At 32.7% G+C, this 21444-nt stretch overlaps 2 protein-coding genes across 3 annotated transcripts; both read left to right on the forward strand.

The window, feature by feature from the left end:
- The first annotated feature begins 1493 nt into the window (after nt 1-1493).
- On the forward strand, nt 1494-8406 carry LOC117784342 (aquaporin AQPAn.G). 2 transcript variants are annotated; one of them, XR_004617415.1, is made up of 5 exons: nt 1494-1715; nt 6507-6733; nt 7152-7295; nt 7540-8062; nt 8134-8406. XR_004617415.1 is itself a non-coding variant. In XM_034622050.1 (5 exons), the coding sequence occupies exons 2-5, from the start codon at nt 6542-6544 to the stop codon at nt 8167-8169; spliced, it is 795 nt and encodes a 264-aa protein (XP_034477941.1). In that variant the 5' UTR covers nt 1494-1715; nt 6507-6541; the 3' UTR covers nt 8170-8406. The 2 variants fall into 2 exon arrangements, 1 of the variants encoding a protein (XP_034477941.1); XM_034622050.1 differs by having other exon boundaries at nt 7540-7962.
- A 1020-nt stretch (nt 8407-9426) lies between these two features.
- On the forward strand, nt 9427-17195 carry LOC117784343 (protein quiver). Its single transcript, XM_034622052.1, has 6 exons — nt 9427-10018; nt 12084-12195; nt 12252-12343; nt 14341-14397; nt 15806-15952; nt 16708-17195. Exons 3-6 carry the CDS (start codon nt 12295-12297, stop codon nt 16950-16952), a joined length of 498 nt encoding a protein of 165 aa, XP_034477943.1. The 5' UTR covers nt 9427-10018; nt 12084-12195; nt 12252-12294; the 3' UTR covers nt 16953-17195.
- Nucleotides 17196-21444: the final 4249 nt, after the last annotated feature.

Genomic DNA, 21444 nt, shown 5'->3' on the forward strand with positions numbered 1-21444 from the left:
AAATTGAACGTGACGACTTTTACAATGTGTCATGTGAAGTAAATAACAAATTTATGGCAATTGGCACAATGGAAAAATTGGAGATGCACTAAATTAATTAAAAATCAAAACATTTCACAAATTGTTTTTATTGTTTTTTTTTGTGATAAGCGCCTATGAAAATTGCACTAAATTAATTCAGGCACTGTGGAATTTTTTTGTAGCAAACGGGGCGTTGTACCAATTTCATATTTGCACCTATAAATGTTTAAATAAGTAATTAAACAGATCATAAAACAATTCTCATTGCTGATTGCACAAGTTTGTTTGCTCAAGAAGTTCGAATGACGTCACGAATTGACACTGCGTATTGACTTAATTTCATTGTCTCCATATCTTTTTCCTTTTTCCGCCTTCTCTCCACACTCTCCACAGCTCAATCTTTCATTTTGATAAGCATTACAGCATTCAACGGTAACCTAACAACTGCAACAACAGCTAGAACATTTCTCCTTAGTTCAGTTTAATGCCGCTGCGCGCGCGCGCTCTCTTGCTCTCCTTCTTCCTCCTGCTCATGCTCACTGCTGTCACACAAGTGGCTCTCTCTTTAAGGCTGTCCCTCTTCCTCCTGCGCTGCACCTATGTAGACTTCACATTTTTACCGATTGTTTTTTGCTCTCTGCTAATTACGTCGTGTGCTGTAGCTGCGCACAGTGGTGCAATTGATTCACACATACATTCAATGATCTTTAATGCAATTTTTATTTTAAATAATTATGATCGCAAAAGGTTTTTATTTGATAGTAATATAACTAATTTAACATTCCAAAAAAATTATTACTTAAAGTCAAGTAAAAGCAACCGACAAAATAAATCTTTATAAAATTCAAAACTTTTAAGATTAGCATATTTTGTATGAGAAAAACAATTATTTTAATGGTTTTACACATTAAACTTGCTTATTCTTAGCTTAAACTTCACTATACACATTTTAATTGGCTAAAAAGCACACATACTTTTTTATTTTTAAAAATTGAAATAAATTTTTAACGTCAAACTTTTATAACCCAAAAGCCGTTGGCGAGCGATACTGTTAACGAAAAAAAACAACAGATAAGTCGCCACAGCTGCGCTATTTCAATTATTTAATAAATATTAATGCAGTCCATGTAATAATTATAATAAATAGCAAAAGTTAAAATGCAAATTTATTCCTAGACTGGCACATTTCTTTTCAGACAAAGTTTATAGCTCCTGGAACAAGTGATTACCCAACATTTAACAGAGATAAAACAAATTTCTAACAATGAATCATTTTGGTAACTTTAATTTTTTAATGACGACGCTAAATAAAGTGGAATTGTAATTATATGAAATTAATCACTCGTAATTAGCTATAAAATATTTTAATGATCAGTTTTACACCGACATTTCCCACTGTGCGACGCATTGCGCTTGACGCTTTTGCTTTTTCACCGTCTTCGAGCGTTGCGATTTTCGTGGCGCGCACAGTGTTTGTTGTTGAGTCAAAGTGCGCGGATCGCTTAGAGGGGAGAGACTCCTGTAAGCGTGTCAATCGAAATAAGTTAATCAGTGTCGTTAAGTGAACTCTGTGTGTGTTTTTCGTTTCGTTATTGCAAAGACTTTTATGTTTATCATTTGAAAAGGTGGCATTTATTGCATGTCCAGAGGTGTCAACAAGCTGTCGAGCCTGTTAAAGTTAATTATTTAAAAAGGTAAATACACAAGGACTTTTCAATATGCCAATTAGCAAATGTACACGATTATGTTATTCCACAGTGTTTACTGTATAGAATCTTCTTCTCTTCTCTTTTTGAACTTGTACCTTCCTTACCTTTTCACTTTTTATTTTGTTGCTCTTTCAACCGCAAATCCAAATACAAAATTTGCACCCAAAACACACGTGTTGACAAATCGTTTAAAATTAACAAAAATGCAATATTTATTTTCCATCTTTGTGAGTCAACAAAAATTAAAATTAACCGCAAATGATTCTGGGATAAAAGAGATAAAAGAGATATGCTTTAAATTAATGCATTGCTGCCAAAATATATTAAAATAAATACACATTGCAAGCAACAACAGTGAAGACAGTCATTAAAGATCAAATTGATTTAAATTCATTTTATTTTTCATATTATTTTGTTTAATTTTTTATAGTTTACAAATTCGACCACAATAAATTCTACATTTTTACATCAATCTTAAGCTAATTTCATATTATACTCCTGGTTTTCTTTAGGCAGCTTTCACTGTCTGCGCATGCGGCGAAGCGTAAAATGATGCGAACTTTTAGTGTACAATTATGAAGGGTATTGAGATTGACCCAAAATACGTATATTTACACAAAGTAGAACTAACTTGGGAAACAGATTAAAAAAAAGTCATTTTAATATTATATATTTTATATATATAGTAGATGTATATGTATGTATAGTACGTCAAGTAATTCCTCTAACAAAAAATAATATTTACAAAATATTCTTAAGTCAAATGGAACACAATATTTCTATTTTTAGCTTGTTCTTAGAACCAATTGTATTTATATTTATTAAGAAAAATGAAATAATATACAAAAGAAAGATCTATTTTTCCCATTTTATTTTATTTTAAATGCATTTTACTTTTTATGTTGACTTAAGCGAATTTTACATTGTTTTCTAAAAGTGTAACTCCGCTGTAGAAAACTTTTTTGATTAATTTACAACTGGACAATCGGTACCATCTGCAGTTGAGCTCTACTTGTAGTTGAACAACATTTGGCGATGCATACAAATTTCAATTTAAAGTAAATTTTATGACTTTTTTTAAGTGATAAAGTTGCCATAGAGAAAAGAAATGCGACGATGATATCAAATCATGTCATCAGCCTTACTTCTGTTTCTCCGTCGACATGTCTACATATCTAGCGTATAACAATGTATGAGTATAACACTTTATACCAGCTGCTAAATTAATCTAATCCCGCTGACAATTACATCATATTTTTTCAAATTTAAATGACACCTACGCTGTCCCGTTATTACGAGTTTATATATTTATTTTCATTGTATTTTTTTATTATAATCTTGAGGTTTCACACGAAAGATGAAGGAAAATTCACACATTTTGACTGAAACGTTGAACTTTTTGTTCAGGGCAATAAAATTGTATTTACTTGTAATTGTCAAGCAAATTAATTTCCTTATGCGTTAATTTATTTAAAGAGCTTAAAACAAAGTCATTTCAGTTCAGGCGAGAATATCTTTGATTGCACTTTATTTTTATGGTTATTACTCAGCTTAACAATGAGGTTTAATGCAGTTCATGACTCCGTGTGTGGTTTTTTTGTGATGTTGTTATATTGTTTTTATAGATTCCTCAATAAGATAACATGGGAACAAACTCCACTTTTTAATAGAGATTTCAACGTTACTATAATTAATATAATTATAATATATGTTTATTATTATTATAGAAATAATTTTCATTTACTTAGAAATAGTAAATTTTCCGTTTTATTTAATATTATTATTAGTAATATTTATGCGGAATAAATCTCCGTAAAATAGAAACAAAGAGTTATGTTAATGTATAAGTTATACTCTTAAAAATCCAAAGTAGTTGAAAAACAAAGAAATGCAGCGACAGAATTTAGGTAATTAATACTGGGTACCTCCCAGTCGTTCACTATCAGCTTAAATTATACACAACATTCGACAGGAATATATTCGTGGTATTTTTATTCGATTTTTAGGAATTTAAAAATCAGCTTGTGTGGCTTTTGGAAGGTGTCAGAATGCATTGTTATAAGTATGCAAATATTGTTAATAATATTATATTATGTGGCGGCGTCTTTTGTTGCATTGTGTGCAAGAATTCAGTTAATTTGTGTGCCTCGTTCAGAGCTTTTGCGTTAATTTGTTGAACAAACATTTCAACTTGACGTGGGCGAACCGATTTTATGGAAAATATCACGCACGAATTGGCGAGTAATATGAGTATTACGGAATTGGGTACTCGTATTCACGGGTAATAAATATATGGATCATACTGTATTCTATTGCCATGAGTTAAGTATATTTAATCAGTCAGGGCTGATTTCATTACTTGCTAAAACTAAACATTATCAGATAAGCTGCATCTGATTAATTACACGCTATCATTGCTCTAGTTATTCTTGTACTTATTGTTAACCACTTGACAGAATTCAATTGGTTATATCGGTGTACAGGTGTTTGCGAAATCTATTAGATACTCTATCCCACAATAGAGATACTTTGGAATGTTGATCACTCATTCAGTGGTTTTTCATTGGGAAAACCGTGTGTAAAACTCATTAAATGTGTAATTTATACAAAGCATTACATTTCATTACCTGTACAAGCTGTTAGATGAATAATACTTGTAATTCATTTTCAATGATAAATGTGAGAATAATAAATATAAATTCAAATTATATTATATATTTAAATGAATTATACTTATGATTCAAATTCGAGAATTTTCCAGACAAACTCGTTTGAGAGCTTGAACACAATTTGGACTTTAACTGATTTATGCGATTATAAAGATTTATTTAGTGTCATTTGCGAAATTCGATGACATCACTGAACTTGAAATTAGCATTTAACTGAAACGATCCACACTTGTCAATTAATTAATTAATCAATTACAATATATTTGTCAATTCACCAGTTTAATTTATGGAAAATCTTAAAGAAGATGTCACTCCTCACTGCTTCCTCTTCGTCCCACTGTACATGCATATATCTATTAAAAGCGTCCACTGTCAATTAATTTAAAATGCGGCAGAGGTTTCGATATCAAAAGAACACTTAAAGTCATTCGTCTGATATTGATACACACTCGAGTGGCATAAAAACACGTAGAGAAAAATACACGACTAACGAATACCCTGTAAGTCATTTTTAGATACTTTTAAGCTTTCTTAACATCAATAGTTATAGCTTAAAATATTGAAAATATAAAAAAAAATGTCGCTCAAATAAAATTGCTAGTGAAAGTAGATACCTTGTAATTTTTGTTAAGGATTTATAGCTTCAATGAATTTTATTTGAGTTGAATAACTTAAAAAATTATTATATTATAAATACAACATTTTTCGATAAATAACTTGAACAGATACCCTGTAAATTGTATTACTTACCTATTCAGCTAAGAAAAGTGAGTCAAAGAACTATCATAGATCATACCCATTTTAAGCATCCGTTACATTTACAGGGTATTCGAATAGGAATAACTTGACATACTTGTATGCTAGACTTTCATCTCAAATGCATCAATGTGTAAAGCTGATTGATATTAATGGCTAAAATATAAATTTAGAATGCATAGATCTAACTCTATGATGACGTTGTAATTGTTGCTACTGTTGTTGTTTTTACCTCCGTTACTGTTGCTGTTGTTGTTGTGTGGGGGCATGGTCAACCACTTGTAACCCATTTTTGGGACTGCCAACTGATCTTGGCCGCGTTGCGTCTGACACTTGCACCAAATCTGGCCATAGGCTGTTGGCTACAGTACGAGTGTTAGCCACTGTTATAGCCATATCATGAGTAGGCTTTTTGCCTTGGCCAACAATCAGAAGTGGCTGTTAATCCCGCCGGACAAGTGTAATGGGGTTGAGAGTTTGAAGTGTTGTTGCCACTGATATTTTTATGACCAAATATTTGCACAGATTTTATGATTAATTGAATGTAAACTGATGTTGTTGCCAATGTCAATGTTGTTGCAGCTGCCTATCTCAATGATGTTTATTTAAGAAATTTTACCATTTCCATAATTTCAAACGCACATAACTTTATTAAAACTCAACCGATTTTCATGTTGAATACCATTTTGATAATGAGTTTGACTATAAATTGATTCTTCATTTAAATTCCTTTCATCGAAAACTTTCAAAAACTTTGAACTCTCATAACTTCATCAAAATTTAACCGATTTTCATGCGGAATGCCATTTTCATCATAATTTGGACTTCAAATTGATTCTGCACTTAAATTTTGGTTATCGAGAAAATTTAATTTTTATCGACCATCTTTGATTATTTCCATACCAACCCAGTTAGCACTCTTCTTGCAGAATAACCGCCAGTCGAGTACTCACTGCTATCTTGGTACTACTTTAAACTGCATTTAAATTATAATGCATAATAAAAATTAACTTTTGTTCCATGCAAATTCTAAGAACTATTAATGAAATGCATTTTTAGTGAGTATGGAGGTGTTTTATGGCCAATTGAGTGTCAAATCAACGATGAAAACTAACGGATATAACTGTCAACAGCGTCGCGTCTTCTCTTTAAGTGTCAGACTGGGTTCCATGTCCATATTAATATCCATTGCGACTAGTTTAGTCATACCCCTATTAAGAACTGCATTTGAATGCGGTCATCGTTCACTTGGACGATGCCGACGATTCATGTTTGACAATTGTTCACTTCCAAGTCGAGTGCATAGTTAATAAAAATGGATTTGTATTTTGTTTCTTTTTATGTTTTTCAGTGTGTCATTGTTGAGCTGATCGGCAACTGTTAAAGATGGGCAAATTCGAGTATTCCCTGGGCCTCAATGAGTTCAAGTCGAAGGATCAACGATTTTGGCAGGCATTGATTGGAGAATTTATTGGAAATCTCATATTGAACTTCTTTGCCTGTGGTGCCTGTACACAAATTGAGGATGGCACCTTCAAGGCACTGGCTTTTGGACTAGGTGTCTTCATGGCCATCACAGTGAGTAGACAAAAGCTGACTCTAATTGGATAAATAATCTAGTCAACTGCAATAATCTAATTTTTGATATTTTTTTTTTTTAATAATTATAATTAAAAATTAAAATGGAATCTTTTTTCAGCTGTGACAGTACAAATTTTAAGTCAGTGAATAATATCAAGTTCATATTATAAAATTCAAACTTTCATAACTTTGTCAAAACTGAACCAATTTTCAAATGGACTGTCATTTTAATCATTAGTTTGGCCTTTAAATTTATTTTGGTTTCCAATTTTATTAACTTTGCTCACTAAGTTGTTTACCTCTTGATTTTGATGAGAAGTTTCGAAAATTTTAAATCTCAAGTTTTCATTTTTCAACAATTCATGTCGAAATAAGTGCTTCGATTACTTAATAAATCTCCTTTGTTTGTTTTTAGATCGTTGGTCATTTAAGTGGCGGCCATGTTAATCCCGCTGTTACCGTGGCTATGTTGGTAGCAGGTCGGATTAGCGTGATCCGTGCTCTCTTCTATATAGTCTTCCAGTGTCTGGGTGCTATTGCGGGCACAGCTGCTGTCAAGGTAAATACCCTGCAATACCCTCTAAATATTAAAAAACTATTAATCAATTATATATAAGATTGCTTTAATAATTTTAAGACTGATTTCATAATAAAAGTCGACTACTAATTATTGTTGATGTATTTAATAATTGTATAATTTTCTACTTTGTAATTCCTATTTTTGTAATCACAAATAACTCGTAAAAATTAAAAGTAATATTTACTTTGCTTTAAACTAATCTGTAATTAAATATTCTGTGCAGACACTGCTCGATTCGGACTACCACAATGGTCTTGGCCACACGAGCCTGGCTATCAATATCAGCGAGCTGCAGGGATTGGGCATTGAGTTCTTCCTGGGTCTGGTCCTGGTGCTGACCGTGTTTGGTGCCTGTGATCCCAACAAGCCGGATTCCCGTTACACAGCACCCTTGGCCATTGGCATGTCTGTGACCTTGGGACATTTGGGTACAATTCGTTATACAGGTGCTAGCATGAATCCGGCTCGCACAGTGGGCACCGCCTTTGCCACCGATAACTGGAGTGCCCATTGGGTATATTGGGCTGGACCAGTGCTGGGCGGTGTGGCGGCTGCTCTGCTCTACACTCAGGTGCTCGAGGCCAAGGAGTTGCCCAAGAACAACGAGGCGTCTGAGAAATATCGCACACATGCCGACGAACGTGAGGTGAGAGCTTTTGCGGCCTGGCATGATAAAAGTTTCTATTGAAACACACATACACACACTCACATACACTCACTTACACTCACCCTCACACACTCACATTGTAAATACAATAATATCTAACATGTAAACAGTTTAAATTTTATTAATTTCAAATCATTTCTCCATTTACAGCTACGCAAATTGGAAGGAACCCGCGACTATGCCTAAGGATCGTCTTTCTATATCCCAGCTCGATCCAAATCCAAATGCTCATCCACATGAATTGTAGGGAAATGTATGCAATAATTTAAATTTCTCGATTCCATTTCGTTTTCGTCTTGAATAATTCTGCGTATACGTGTTAATTATTGTATGTACAAGTATTTATGTATTTATTTATGCGAGTTCATTGTTTAAACTAATATTTGTTAATATATAAGCTGTGCTTAACACAACCACTTCTAATTATTTATATGTATTTACATCATGAGTTCATTATAACAATAAATGAAAGATAAAATAACTTAAAAAAAAACCAACCGAAAACCAACCAAAAATCCCACTTCTGGAAAACCACTGAGAGAAAACTATATGCAAAATCTGTTGCATTCTTTAGCGCGTGCATAAAATACAAATTTCATTCCGAAATTCTGCACATTGTAAAATGCATTGCATACTTTCGGGCTATCTAGAAACGACTTCATTTCAAAATTTTTATTTGAACCTGCTACGTTACGTTGTGAAAACCAAAATTTATTGCATACTTTCAATAAACTTTGCATACCTTGACGACACTCCTAATACTTAGTATTAAATGTAATGCATACTTCTTAGCTTGTATGGAAAAAAAATTTGCAGTCCGAAATCAAAATCTGTAAAGTGTGTTGCATACTTTCGAGCTCTAGTAGAAAAAAAGTTCCACTTGTTGCATAAATCCAGCAATTTTAGAAAATGATTTAGGTACTACAACTTTTTCTATTTATTGCTAGATTTAGAATTTGTATAATTACAAAAGTTAAAAAATTTTAATGAAATGCTATAAGAAAATCCATTTTGTCAAATGGGAGAACTATTTCTTCAGCACAAAGTTTTGGGCAGACGACTTTTTTGTGTACAAAGTTGTCGGATATCACAATTCAGAGCTCGAAATATTTGAACATGTTGTCCAGGATGTCATCGACATTGCTGTCCTAAATCCGTTCAGAAAACTATTTATTTTTTTTATAGGATTATGTTATGTTTTTATGCTATTTTTAGCAATTTTCTTTCAATTTCTTTTTCAATTTAGCAATTTTAGCCCACAATATTCTGGCAGCACTGTTACATACTTTCGGGCTCGGCGTAAAATGAATTAATGTCCTAATGAATGTACATTTAAATAACCGTTTGAAAGCTCAGTTATAGAGCTTTAGCTCTGTGTCGTATTGGCGCCAAAAGCTCAACGAGCATATGTATGTAAATAGTGTTGGATAATAGCCCCAAAGTGACATGCGCCAAAACTCACGAGGAACGCAAGGAAATCGGAAAATCGGAATATTGGACGCACAGCCTCAGTTGACGTCGTTGCGTGTTGGCTGCTAGCGTAAAAAGACACAACCTTCACGGCCGTTTCAAATAAATGCAATAAAAAACGAAATTAACATAATTTGTGTCACCAATAATATGAAAATAATATATCTGTGAAAAATACAAATGTTCTGTGAATTAAAACTGTATTTGGCAGCATATGAAATCAGTGTACACTGTGGTGTGAATGTGTTGAAAGAAATATTGATGAGTGTCAACTGAAAATTGAAGAAAATCCAATCAATACGAATCCAGTGTCAAGCTTGTAAAAGCCAAAAGCGAAAACGGCTAAAAAGCATACGGCCAAAATAGACGCTACAGTGTAAATTGCATTAGAGGTGTTGCTATTTATTTTTTGGTTTTGGCCCAGTTTAGCTGCTGAATCGATTTCTACTTGAATATTATGAAACACCTGCGCGACGGGCAGTGTGACCTCTGAAGCTGCCCGCAGGACAGTGTAAACAGCATTTTGTGACACAGTGTAAATCAATTAAGCTGGCTGCAGCATAAGGTAATCAAAGTTTCATTCAACAACACTGCATAATTCAATTCATAATCTAAGTTCGAAAAAAAACAACAACAACGATTTGCAATGCATGAACTGACGCCGACTGCGACGTCAGCAGCAACCGCAGCAGCAGCAGTAGCAGCATTTGCTGCAAGTGCGTGTGAGAAAGGTAGCTGAAAGGGAGAGCACGCTAGCTAGCAGAGAGCGAGCGAGAAAATGAGAGTGAGAGTGTCAGTTCGAAAAGAGAGCAAATGCACTGCTGCTGCTGCTGCAATGTGTGTGTGTGTGCGTATGCGTGCGTGTGTGTGTGTGTTGTTTACATTGTCTCTTGCTCTATTTATGCCTGTCTCGCATCTCAGCTGTAATAATAATAGACCGGCAACCAGTGACCAACATTTATTTAACTGCAGCAAATAATTAAAGCCATTAAGTTAATCACACGCTTTAAGCCATGATCCTATTTGCCCATGTGATAACTGCCATTTATCAGTGAAAATGATAAGCACTTGTCCGCCTACTTAAATCAGCCACTGTTCAAAAGTGGACGCTTCTTAAATACGATATAAAACCAATTTTAAGCTTGCGCATCTTTCGCAACAAAAATTTCTCAAGTCTTTCGAGTTGTTCTAAATCAAAACAAATAAGAAAAAATATGTTTTTGACATGCCAAATATTCGATACCCTTTAAGTTAGTCTATATATGATATTAATTACGATTTGCCAGTTTAAGAAATCATTCATAATTTTGTAAAGAAAAACATTGCATCAATGATAATAATACTCTATGTAAAGTTTGCCTAACTTGCAACTTTAAAACATGCGTCAAAATCAAAAAAATTGTATATCCTGGTTGTATCAGTAAAGGATCTTAAAAGTATGCTATGTATATAGAAACTATATTAAACAAGATTACCCAATGTTATTTATCAATGGGCCATACATTTGGTGATATACTCGTACTTATAATACCCTGTGTTAGGGTATACAAAGCCTTAACCTGAAAAGAAACTATCAATACAGAATTGTGCGACATTCTTGTGCAGTCTCGAAGCATAGTGGCATACATAAAATAAATAAATACTAAAAACTTGTTGAATTTGCCGCATTTCTTGACACTTTGCCAAAGTTCATTGTAAATATGCGAATCAAACAATGTGAATTACTTAGATAGATCAATATGTAAATGAAAATAAAGTGGAAAACAAACTTGATGTGGCAAGACAATATTGATGGCATCAATATCTACATATATATATATATGTATATATTTATATAGATTCTTACTATATACTCGTAGTATGAGTTCAATGTTCAGACACATTCATTGATTTCCTACACACTCGATTGACATCAACATCAGCCATGACTTTATCTTTATTTGGTCTCACACATTGACCTAGAACACTTATTAGAGGTTATGCGTTGCTATTATTAGTGTTTTATATATATAAATATATCCATATGTTCATATCTACATACACACTTACCATGTTATAATGACGTACCCATTTGAGAGGCCACTGAGGTGGAAATTTGATAATCATCGAGTTGAATTTATGGCTCATAAATGTGTCATATTAACTGTTTGTCATGAAATATAATGTTAAAAAATATTTAAAGTATATTCTGAAAAGTTTTTAATTGCAATTTACTCTTTTTCTGATTTTGTAAAGTTAAAACTCTCAGCTGACAATAAAGATGTAAATTGTACATTTATAAGGCATATACCCTATAATTATATTCGTATATTTATTTCGGTTTTTTTTTGTTTAAAATTAATTAATTATAAGTTTATCATTTTAAGTTCTGAGAATATAAATAGAGAATATAATGAAAATATGACGAAAACGTTTATATTTATACTTTATTGTAGAATATTGTAAAATAAACTGTGAAATTTATATCGTAATTTTTAGCGAAGATATTATTATGATGATTAAATTAAGATCCATATATTTTTCTAGCTTTTCATAAATTTAAAAGATGCATAATATGCTTACTTAAACAAATTTGCTACAATTTTACATAATTTAGGTACTATATCTACTCAGATATTTTCTTTTTTCAGTGACAATGGCGTTATAATCAGAAAACAGCTATGAAGTTGAGACGCTGCAGATCTTAGCGCATTAATGCCGAAACCACTCACAAGTTTAAGCCATATCGTATCGGAGTACCAGGTATACCTCCAAATGTTCCCAACTATAAATTCAGCTATTGAAAATATATTTTACAGGAGGAGAGGAAGAAGAGAAAGAGAAGTTAAATTTTGAAATAAAATGTGGACCAGAGAAAACGCAGATGGAAAGTGGCTGCTAGCCTTGGCAGGTAATCACTACAGTCTGACACCATTACGATGAGCTGTGCCATCAAGTTTTATTAGCTCTATCGAAGGGTGTACTTCAAAGCCAAAGAATCAGATTATTTACGACGACTACGACTAGATAATCAATTCATACTTGTACAACTTGGCAGATGGACTTTTGTTTTTACAATAATTGTGGACCAATATAGAACGAGTGAAGTGTATAAATAGCCTAGCAGTCTGAAGATGTGCCCCGAAGAGGGTCGTTCATATATTCACATATACTCATACTCATACTCATACTCGAATTCGTATTCACACTTGCGACGGGGGTCGTATGACCGATGTGAGATGTGTGATGTGACATGAAAATAAACAAAATATTAATCAAATAATATTGATTGTTAAATTAATATTATTATTAGACAAGATGTTTTATATCTACAACAAATATGTTAACTCAATTTCGATTTCAATTTCTCTCAATTTATTAGCTTACAATTAATTTACAAATTTCATTTCACATATTTTCCATCTGCGTATGTAAAAATTGTACAAAAGTTATTTTGGCATTGGCAAAATTCGGTACGGCTGATAATTGTTTTCCAAGTAAGTTTTTACTTTCATTTCGTTTCAAAATTGTGCCGTTCGTTTGTTTCAATTTCAGTTTTCCTTTCCTTCATTTTAGTTTTCTTTAACTTTTGTGTTATTACTAAGCTATTTGTGCATTATTCTGTTTATTTAGTTTCGAATTCGTACTAAAAAAAACCAACTATAAGTACATTTGGCGCGACAAAGCTTAAAGCATTTTTGCAGTGGTTTAATTTATTAATTAATTGAATTAAATTAAACACTTCTGAAATAAGAATGAGAAATTAATTGAAAATAAATTTTACTTAAATTTTTAAAAAGTTTTATTAATAAAATTAATACGAATCTATAGATGAAATTAAAGGATATCTGAATATTATAAATTTATGTATAAAATTTTTTGGATTTAAAAAAAATTAAAATTTTTACTTGCAAAAATATTTGGCATTTGCCAACACTTTCTACAAAAAAAAAAGATAAACTATATTTATAAAAGTAACTGCAAGAATACTCAAAGCCACGTTTCGACCATTGTGATTCCCTGTAAAATAAACGTTATTCGTAAATGCCACATCAGTTGGTTTGTGTTCCATTTCCTTTCCGTTTCGTTCCGTTTAGTTTGGTACGATTACTGGTAATACTCGTAGCAGTCTCGTGTCTGTACACACGTGCTCTGTTCCACATTGAAAGTGCGATGGTCACAAATGTGTCGTGCTTGTATCGTATCGTAACTTGTCTTGCAAAAAAAAAATTATTTCAAAAGTATAACACCTTGTAAAGTGAAGGACGTGTCGTTTAAAACACTGTATAAATGCATTGTCAACTTACCAAACTATGTATAGCATTATTTTTAAGCGTAACTGTTTCACCAACTATGTAAAAAAACAAACAAACAAAAAACAGAAATTTCCCCATCCTCGACAGCTGCTCTACCACTTTACACTCGCTAATCTCCAGTAGGTGAGGTTCTTTTAACTTGACTGTTTCCCAGAGTTTGTATGTCCCCCGTTCAAGTCCCCATCAGCAGGTACAGTTGCCAATCAATGGAATAATCAAGTTTATAAAATAAAAACATACCAGTTTGTAAATGGAAAAGATTTTTGTTAAACAGTTTATAAACGGCTTAACCAGTTTCCCACAAAGTTCAAAAGAAAAATCCATTTCTTTATGTCGCTATTGAATTTATTTAAAAAAGGATAAAAATGCGACATGATTTTACTATTTGATTTCAATTAATCAATTTAAAATTCCCGAACCTGTTCTTAAATAGATATATTCAAGAATATAAGCATCATTCCATTGTTTGACGCTGCTTGCTGAGGCTCTCTGTAAATGTCTCTAATTTCAACCTTATTTCACGCAACCTTTGAACTTCATTTTCATTTTTCTGTCTTCTACTTTTGCTCTTCCTTTCATTGTTTATTTGCAGCCATCTTTGGATTTCTAACATTCGTATGGATTCCATCTGCCTCAGCCGAATGTCAAAGTATGAATCCATTGATCCTTTGCCTATATAAAAAATGCTTAAATATATACTTATTACATTATAACCTTTTTGCAAAAAAAAAAAAAAAAAAAAAACAAATATTAATACAAAAGTCATGCATAAGTATATGTACTTTAATTGTAACTTTAAAAAATTGGTCAACTGTCAAATGAAAAAAAATCGAGACTTTTATGTTGAGAAAGGCTCTGTGAATACGCAACAGTTTGACTATAAATGTTTTTGATACCAACTTAATATTCAAATCTTTTGATGTATGTCTACATATATAAAAAAGCAATTATTACAAAATCATCATGAAATTCCTTAAATCTAGCGACAAACAGCTTTTGCTTTACTCAATGTGAACTACATTATCTTTATTCTTATCTCAAGCTATGCATACTTTATTATCATTTAATTCATGGCATAAACCTGCCAGCATATGTTCAAACGCAACCACAATTGCAATTGCAATTGCAATCCATATACCTCATGATGCCTTATCCTTATCCTTATCCCATTTCTAGTTTTTAAATCTCTCCTATCTCTTATGTATGTGTGCGTGTGAATCTGTGTGTGTTTTTATGTGTGCATGATTAAGACACTTCCAAGCAGCATCCTTTATCCTTTACACAGTGTGTGCTCTACTTTGCATGATAACATTTGAAAATTTTCTTTTAATCGCCTGATATTTGCACGGAACTCCACCTGAGTTGTTCCGTACCATATAATTAATTTGAATGCGGCATGTATTGGACTTATTTTTAATTAAAATTAAGTTAAGAGTGTTTTTTTATTAGTCTTATCATTTTTATTTTATGTAAATATGACAACTATGGTCAATTGTGTACTGCTAAGTTCTTAAATAAAATTGAATTAAATTTTGATTATCATATTATTTTTATTGTAGTTATAATTAAAATAATATTACACTTGTACATTTATCTATCTTAGATTTGCCACAGTCGTTATATTTTTACAATTTATATCTCTTTTAAAATGAGTTTGAGATAAAAATTAAACTCATCACAGGCTATTTTAACACTAAATCGACCAATTAGCAATGTTTTTTAAATTTTGTAGAACAAAATTATATTCAAATTTTTATAATTTTTATAGATTTGTAAATAGTTTTGCATTTTTAAATTAATTTTGTTTACCTATTTTTCAATTTGTAGAAAAACTTTGAGTGTAGTGAATGCTTTCTTGCTTTACACTCTTGCATTTTTTGTTTGCCTGCCTCTATGTGAATTTTACCTGTAGAATTGCTTGTAGAATTGTATATATATAAATAGGTCCCAGTATTGCTGCCTTTGACTGAAGTTCTGTTCGGAGCAAAGCGGCAAAAGCAATTGATAAGACATCGATAAGAATACGATAATAATACAGTTTGTGCTTTATACTGCAGCGCGTTCGATTTACTGTTATGAATGCGATTCATGGACGGATGCACGCTGCAAGGATCCCTTCAACTACACGGCCCTGCCCCGCGATCAGCCGCCCCTGATGACCTGCAACGGCTGCTGTGTGAAAATGGTGCGGCATCAGAGATCACGTGAGTGAACCAAGAAATCAAAGGGGTACACAGAGAGAAAAGATAACTCGAATTAAGTATTTGCGACTCTTAAAATTTATTACCGAAAATAGGCATAAACATTTTTGTGTCAAACCGACTAGACTGATAAAAAAGATAGTTTTCTGGGCGAAAACTTTAGTTATGCTGTAAAAATATTATACATGTGTGTTCTACAAATTTAAAACAGCCCTAAAGCAACCCAAAAGCAATTGTTTGTGTTCCTGAAAAAAAGTAACCATTGCTTTCAAATGTCTTAAGTAAATTTGAGAGTTTTGACCAAATTAAATATTTTTTAAATTGAATTAAAATATCTTAAAATTGAATAAAAATGCAAATAAACAAATATGTTCGAAAATATTAAATCTCTGACATTTTAGGAACACTAACATTGTTTTCAAAAACATTTCCCTTCAAAATCTCTAGAGATTTCTGGAACAGCTTTTTGAATAAAGTAAAACTCTTGATTTAGCATGAATAAATATGAAATGGCTTTTTTCAATTTCTTTTCTTCGCACTTAACATATGACTGAGAACCTTGATTTTAGTAATTTTATTTTTAGTCAGAAATCAAATTAGAAATGTAGAGTTTTTAGTTATAAATACTTGATATTTTCGCTCTGTGTATACCTATCGGCCTATCGATTAAGAGGGTGGAACGAGTAGTTTGTATGAGTTCTGTATCTGAATCAATGAATGAATTCTTGGTCTTCTTCTTCCCGCTTGTGTCGTTGCAGCCTACGAGGTGGTGCGACGCATGTGTACGTCACAGTTACAAATCAATTTATTCATGGTCGATCACGTGTGCATGATGGAAAGTTCAGGCAATGGACATATGTGCTTTTGTGAGGAAGATATGTGCAATTCTAGTCCAAGTTTATACTCATTCGCAAAGTACAAGGGTTACCAGCATTACCTCATGATCATCACAATGCCATGGCTAATACACCAACTTGTAGTACAGTTGTCAGTGCACAGATAGACAGATCGATAAATCGATAGATCAATAGATCGATAGATTGATCCAGAAGCGTTAAAAGAGTACATAGAGTTACACACATACATATATACCCTACACGCGACAGCCTACACCCGACATACAAAATACAATATACAATATACAATATAAGACATTCAGCATACCTCTGAACACATCTATAACATCTAATTTCACTTGATTTGTAGCCAACTTCTGATTATTTAAGTTTCGCACAGTTCTAAGCAATAATCTTTAAAGAGTAGATATCGCACATATTTAATATATGATTATGATATAAGATGATGCATATGAAACTTCTACAGAAAGAAGTGCTGCATTTGACAAAAGTGATCTTCTTCTTCTTATTCTTCTACTTCCTGCTCTATTGAAACAAGTACAATCCACAATATATTTATATAAATATATCGATATATTTACAATCGAAAGTAACTGAAATGCGCGCTTGTTGCACTTGCCACAATACAACATACTTGAATACTTGGAATGTTTGCTACACAATCGAATACGAATATGAATACACTATTTGACAATTTTGAAAGTTGAAATTGAATTGAATTGAATTGAATTGAAATGCATGTTGTTAATGCTAAAGCATGTAGCGCTTAAGTAGGTACTCGTATCTGTAGTTACATTTCATCATTCACTTTTGTTACTTACATTTATAGAATCCCAATCTGAAAATCATCATCATCAGAAGAAAACCAAACACAAGTTTATCTATGATAATTTATCTTAAGTAAGCTTATAGGGTATTATATCGTACATACATGCGTACTACATTTTTAAGCAAATGTATAAATATGTTTTTTTTTTTTTTGTATATACATATATACTTATATATCTGTGTGTCCATATTGAATCGAACCGAATCGGAATCTAAGTATTGTGCAATGATCAAGTCTGATGAATGCTTGTCAATTGCCGCATTAACTCAAAATGATAATGAAAATATTAATGAAAATTTGCTCATCAAGTTGAATTCCAAAGTCAAGAACTTCGATATAACCACAAAATGTTACTCCAACTCCAAACACTTCTTCTTCTTCTTATAATTACAATTATTATTATGATCAGTAGACTTTAAGCTATTTGTCCAATCATATCATCTAGAACTCCAGGAGTTGCTACATACAACAATATCTAATTTTATTCAATTTGTATAAAGAATTATGTTCATGGTTTTCACTGTCCCTTGGTTTGGCCCTTCAACAAGTGATAATTAGTCAGTAAGTTTAAAAAAAAAAAAACAAAAACACCCCAATTACATAGTCCCTCGTATACCCTGGAATTTAAAAACTATAGGAAAAATTAAAGTCCGATTCGATTACTCGACATACAATCATTTTTTGGAAATATTGAAAAGAAACTCGACGGGTAAAGCTGTGTACAGGGTATCTTGTGGTCGGGCAGCTCGACTGTCATGGTCCTCATGTTTGTTGTTCATGCTAGTGATAGTTTTAAATACCGATTACTCAATTCATCAATTTGTACTTAAACATACGATTATAATATAGCTTTTGATTTGTTATTCAATCATTCGATTATTCGATTATTATAGATTGTATTCTAGGCATATATTAAATTTAAAAGAACTTAGAACAATTTATGATTTATGTAATTGACAAATTGGCTAATCAGAAATAAACATTTTTAATACCATTGTACTTACATACTACATTTGTATTTGCTTTTTGTACTATATATATACATATAATACATACTTTGTAATTTATCTCAACTTTCACTCACCTTTCTCAACTTTTTCTTAACCTGCACTCTCCATCTGTAAAATATATACTTACTTAGTACTGGCTTTAGTTACTAACTATTTGCTCAACTAATTACTCTTGTATAAATAACAACAACAATAATAACAACAACAACAGCAACCTTAGGACATGCTTTCAAGAAAAATAAATAATTATAAATAATACAAATTCATCTCCGTCCAATTGTGACGCATGTTCTTCATAAAGAAAATCCCCGATTATATCATCAGATCTATCGTCACAAATCCCAAGGTAAGTTCAACGTTGTGCACCATCCGCTCATTTCGATAACGATAACTTTTACGATTTCGTTGCCCTACGATTACTGATCCAGTTTCAGATACCCGGCCTATAGATAATACTTGTAGTTGCATCACTATATACACCCCAGAAATTTGGAAGCTATTGTAATAACTCTTAACACTTGGCAAACCTACTAACCCCCTTTTTTTAATTTTCTAGTATTGTTCGGTTTTGAATTGAGTTTTGTTTGAATTAATTTCTGGTATGTTGGTTTATTTGACTCTATCAATACATAATACAATATGCATATATATACTAACATTAACATATATAATATAATAACCAATTTTGGTTTGTGAATGTGGACAATATTCTTATAACCAGTATTTGATTGAAAGATAATGCAGTTTCCAGTTTCTTAGTAAATTAAAATAAATACAAAACCAAACAAAATTTAATACAATCACCACACACAGATTTGTAGTGCAAACAAAAGTGAAAAAATATATCATTTTAGTTTAGTACTTTTTGTAGTTAAAAACCATCTCTCTGAATCTCTATTTCTCTCTCTCTCTATCTCTCAATCTCTTTATATCTTTATCTTATCTGTATACATTTTTCTAAACTAAAAACAAAACTCTCTTTACTTTAACAATCTTTTTACTTTTCTAATATTCTCCACAAAACATAGAACTCTATACTAGACACTTCTATCGTAGTTTTCTTAAGGTACAACAACACAAAAAGACACCCTTTTCATATTGGGATATGCACTCGTAACTGGAATTTGGGATATATCAAAGGATCCACATAATATAAAGTCAGATTGATAAATTTGTTGTATCAGCATGAAAGGACCATCTTAAAAAGCAGGGCTGGGAGTGTACTAGCTAACTTGGCTTACCGAGCTCCGTTTTCGTTATTGGAGCATACTTGTATAATTTGCCCAGCCCTGGTATTACTAAAAAAAAATATACTTATCCTGGGTTTGCAGACATTTTGATCCGTTTCTTAAGTTTCAAGTGCATATCCGACCCACAAAATGATCTACAATAAAGCACAAAATACTTACAATTCAGTTCTCATAAAGCAATCGTCAATTTCTACAATGCGAGTAGTGTTAGGCGCGTTTCAAATTGAATTTTCGACCCATTTCCATAGATTCCTCACAATACAAAAAGCACTAAATTAATATCAAAGACTTTACCAATATAAACAGTTAATATTTCAATGATATTGGTATTGGTTGATGAATATTGCATAATTATAATGACAAAAAAAAAAAAGAAAAAAACAAAAACCAACAAACACGAACTCAAGAAAAAACCAACATTTCCTTATACGTATCCCCCTATATTTGCTTTTGTTAATTCCTTTGTTGAGTTCATTCAGAAGCGCCTAAGTACGAGTATATTGTACATTGTATATTCAAATCCCCATTTAAATCCTGAGACGCAGCGCGCGCAGCTTTCGTTCAATCATGATTTCTGTTATAATTTCTATGATTTAGATAACTACACGGCACAACAACAACAACAACTTTCAGTTTCACTCCTTGCATATGCATACAAACACATACAAACATATTTAACGTGTATAACAAAGGCCTGCGCTCAGTTAACCCCATTCGTCAGCGCCCTCTCTCTTGCTCACAGCCTCTCAGTGTATAACAGCTGCACAGGCGCCGCAGTCGCAGTCGCACAGTTTGCGGCATTGCCTTTTCGCTCCGTCGAAAAAGCTCTCTCGCAGCTGCTTGCTCCCTTATTCCTACTCCTTCCCACGCGAAGGCGCTTTAATTACAGTTAATATCGCTATGGTGCTTTTTCACATACGCCACCACTGTCTGACTTAAATTTTTTCATCATGTACGCCATCGCAAACCATGACAGTAGCCGCAATGTCGCGACAGCTGTTCCACAATCGCGATCGTTACAATCCACATACGTTCCAATTGTGGGCAGGCCAAACTGCGCGCGTTCAATTGCGAGCAACTGCATCCAGTGGGCACGGCCCTGTGCCCGTGTGTGTGTGTCCATGTGTGTGAGTCCGTCATATGCAAGTGTGCGAGGCATTCGCACTCGGCCACAGGGCCAGCCACAATTTACTGTATGAATGTGTACGACACCAGCAGCAGCCGCAACCGCAACCGCAACTACAGCAACAACTACAGCAGCAGCAGCAACAACAACAACAATGGGGATATCGTCGCTGGAGTAATCACTGCTGACAGTCGATAGATCAGCAAGTGAGGCTCATCACTGCTAACAATCGATAGATCAGCAAGTGATGACTAAGCTTTGAGGCTTTTGTGTGCTTTTGAGGGCTATTTGACAATAAAGCTTTTCAATTTGTTATATTCATCCAATAAGCAAATACAAATACAAATACAAATACATGTTTTTAGTATAAATACGCTTTCACTTTTGTTCATATTGCTCAGTTTTCCGTTAAGCCTTAAATCT

This window comes from Drosophila innubila (assembly GCF_004354385.1).
Source record: "Drosophila innubila isolate TH190305 chromosome 2R unlocalized genomic scaffold, UK_Dinn_1.0 1_C_2R, whole genome shotgun sequence".
NCBI lineage: Eukaryota > Metazoa > Arthropoda > Insecta > Diptera > Drosophilidae > Drosophila > Drosophila innubila.

What these genes read in the sequence shown, in the direction of transcription:
- LOC117784342 (XM_034622050.1), top strand. Translation starts at nt 6,542, where the DNA reads ATGGGCAAATTCGAGTATTCCCTGGGCCTCAATGAGTTCAAGTCGAAG. An exon ending in GTGTCTTCATGGCCATCACA is followed by an intron (nt 6,734 to 7,151) that starts GTGAGTAGACAA and finishes GTTTGTTTTTAG; the next exon opens with ATCGTTGGTCATTTAAGTGG. An exon ending in CACATGCCGACGAACGTGAG is followed by an intron (nt 7,963 to 8,133) that starts GTGAGAGCTTTT and finishes CTCCATTTACAG; the next exon opens with CTACGCAAATTGGAAGGAAC.
- LOC117784343 (XM_034622052.1), top strand. Translation starts at nt 12,295, where the DNA reads ATGTGGACCAGAGAAAACGCAGATGGAAAGTGGCTGCTAGCCTTGGCA. An exon ending in GTGGCTGCTAGCCTTGGCAG is followed by an intron (nt 12,344 to 14,340) that starts GTAATCACTACA and finishes GTTTATTTGCAG; the next exon opens with CCATCTTTGGATTTCTAACA. An exon ending in TGCCTCAGCCGAATGTCAAA is followed by an intron (nt 14,398 to 15,805) that starts GTATGAATCCAT and finishes TTTATACTGCAG; the next exon opens with CGCGTTCGATTTACTGTTAT.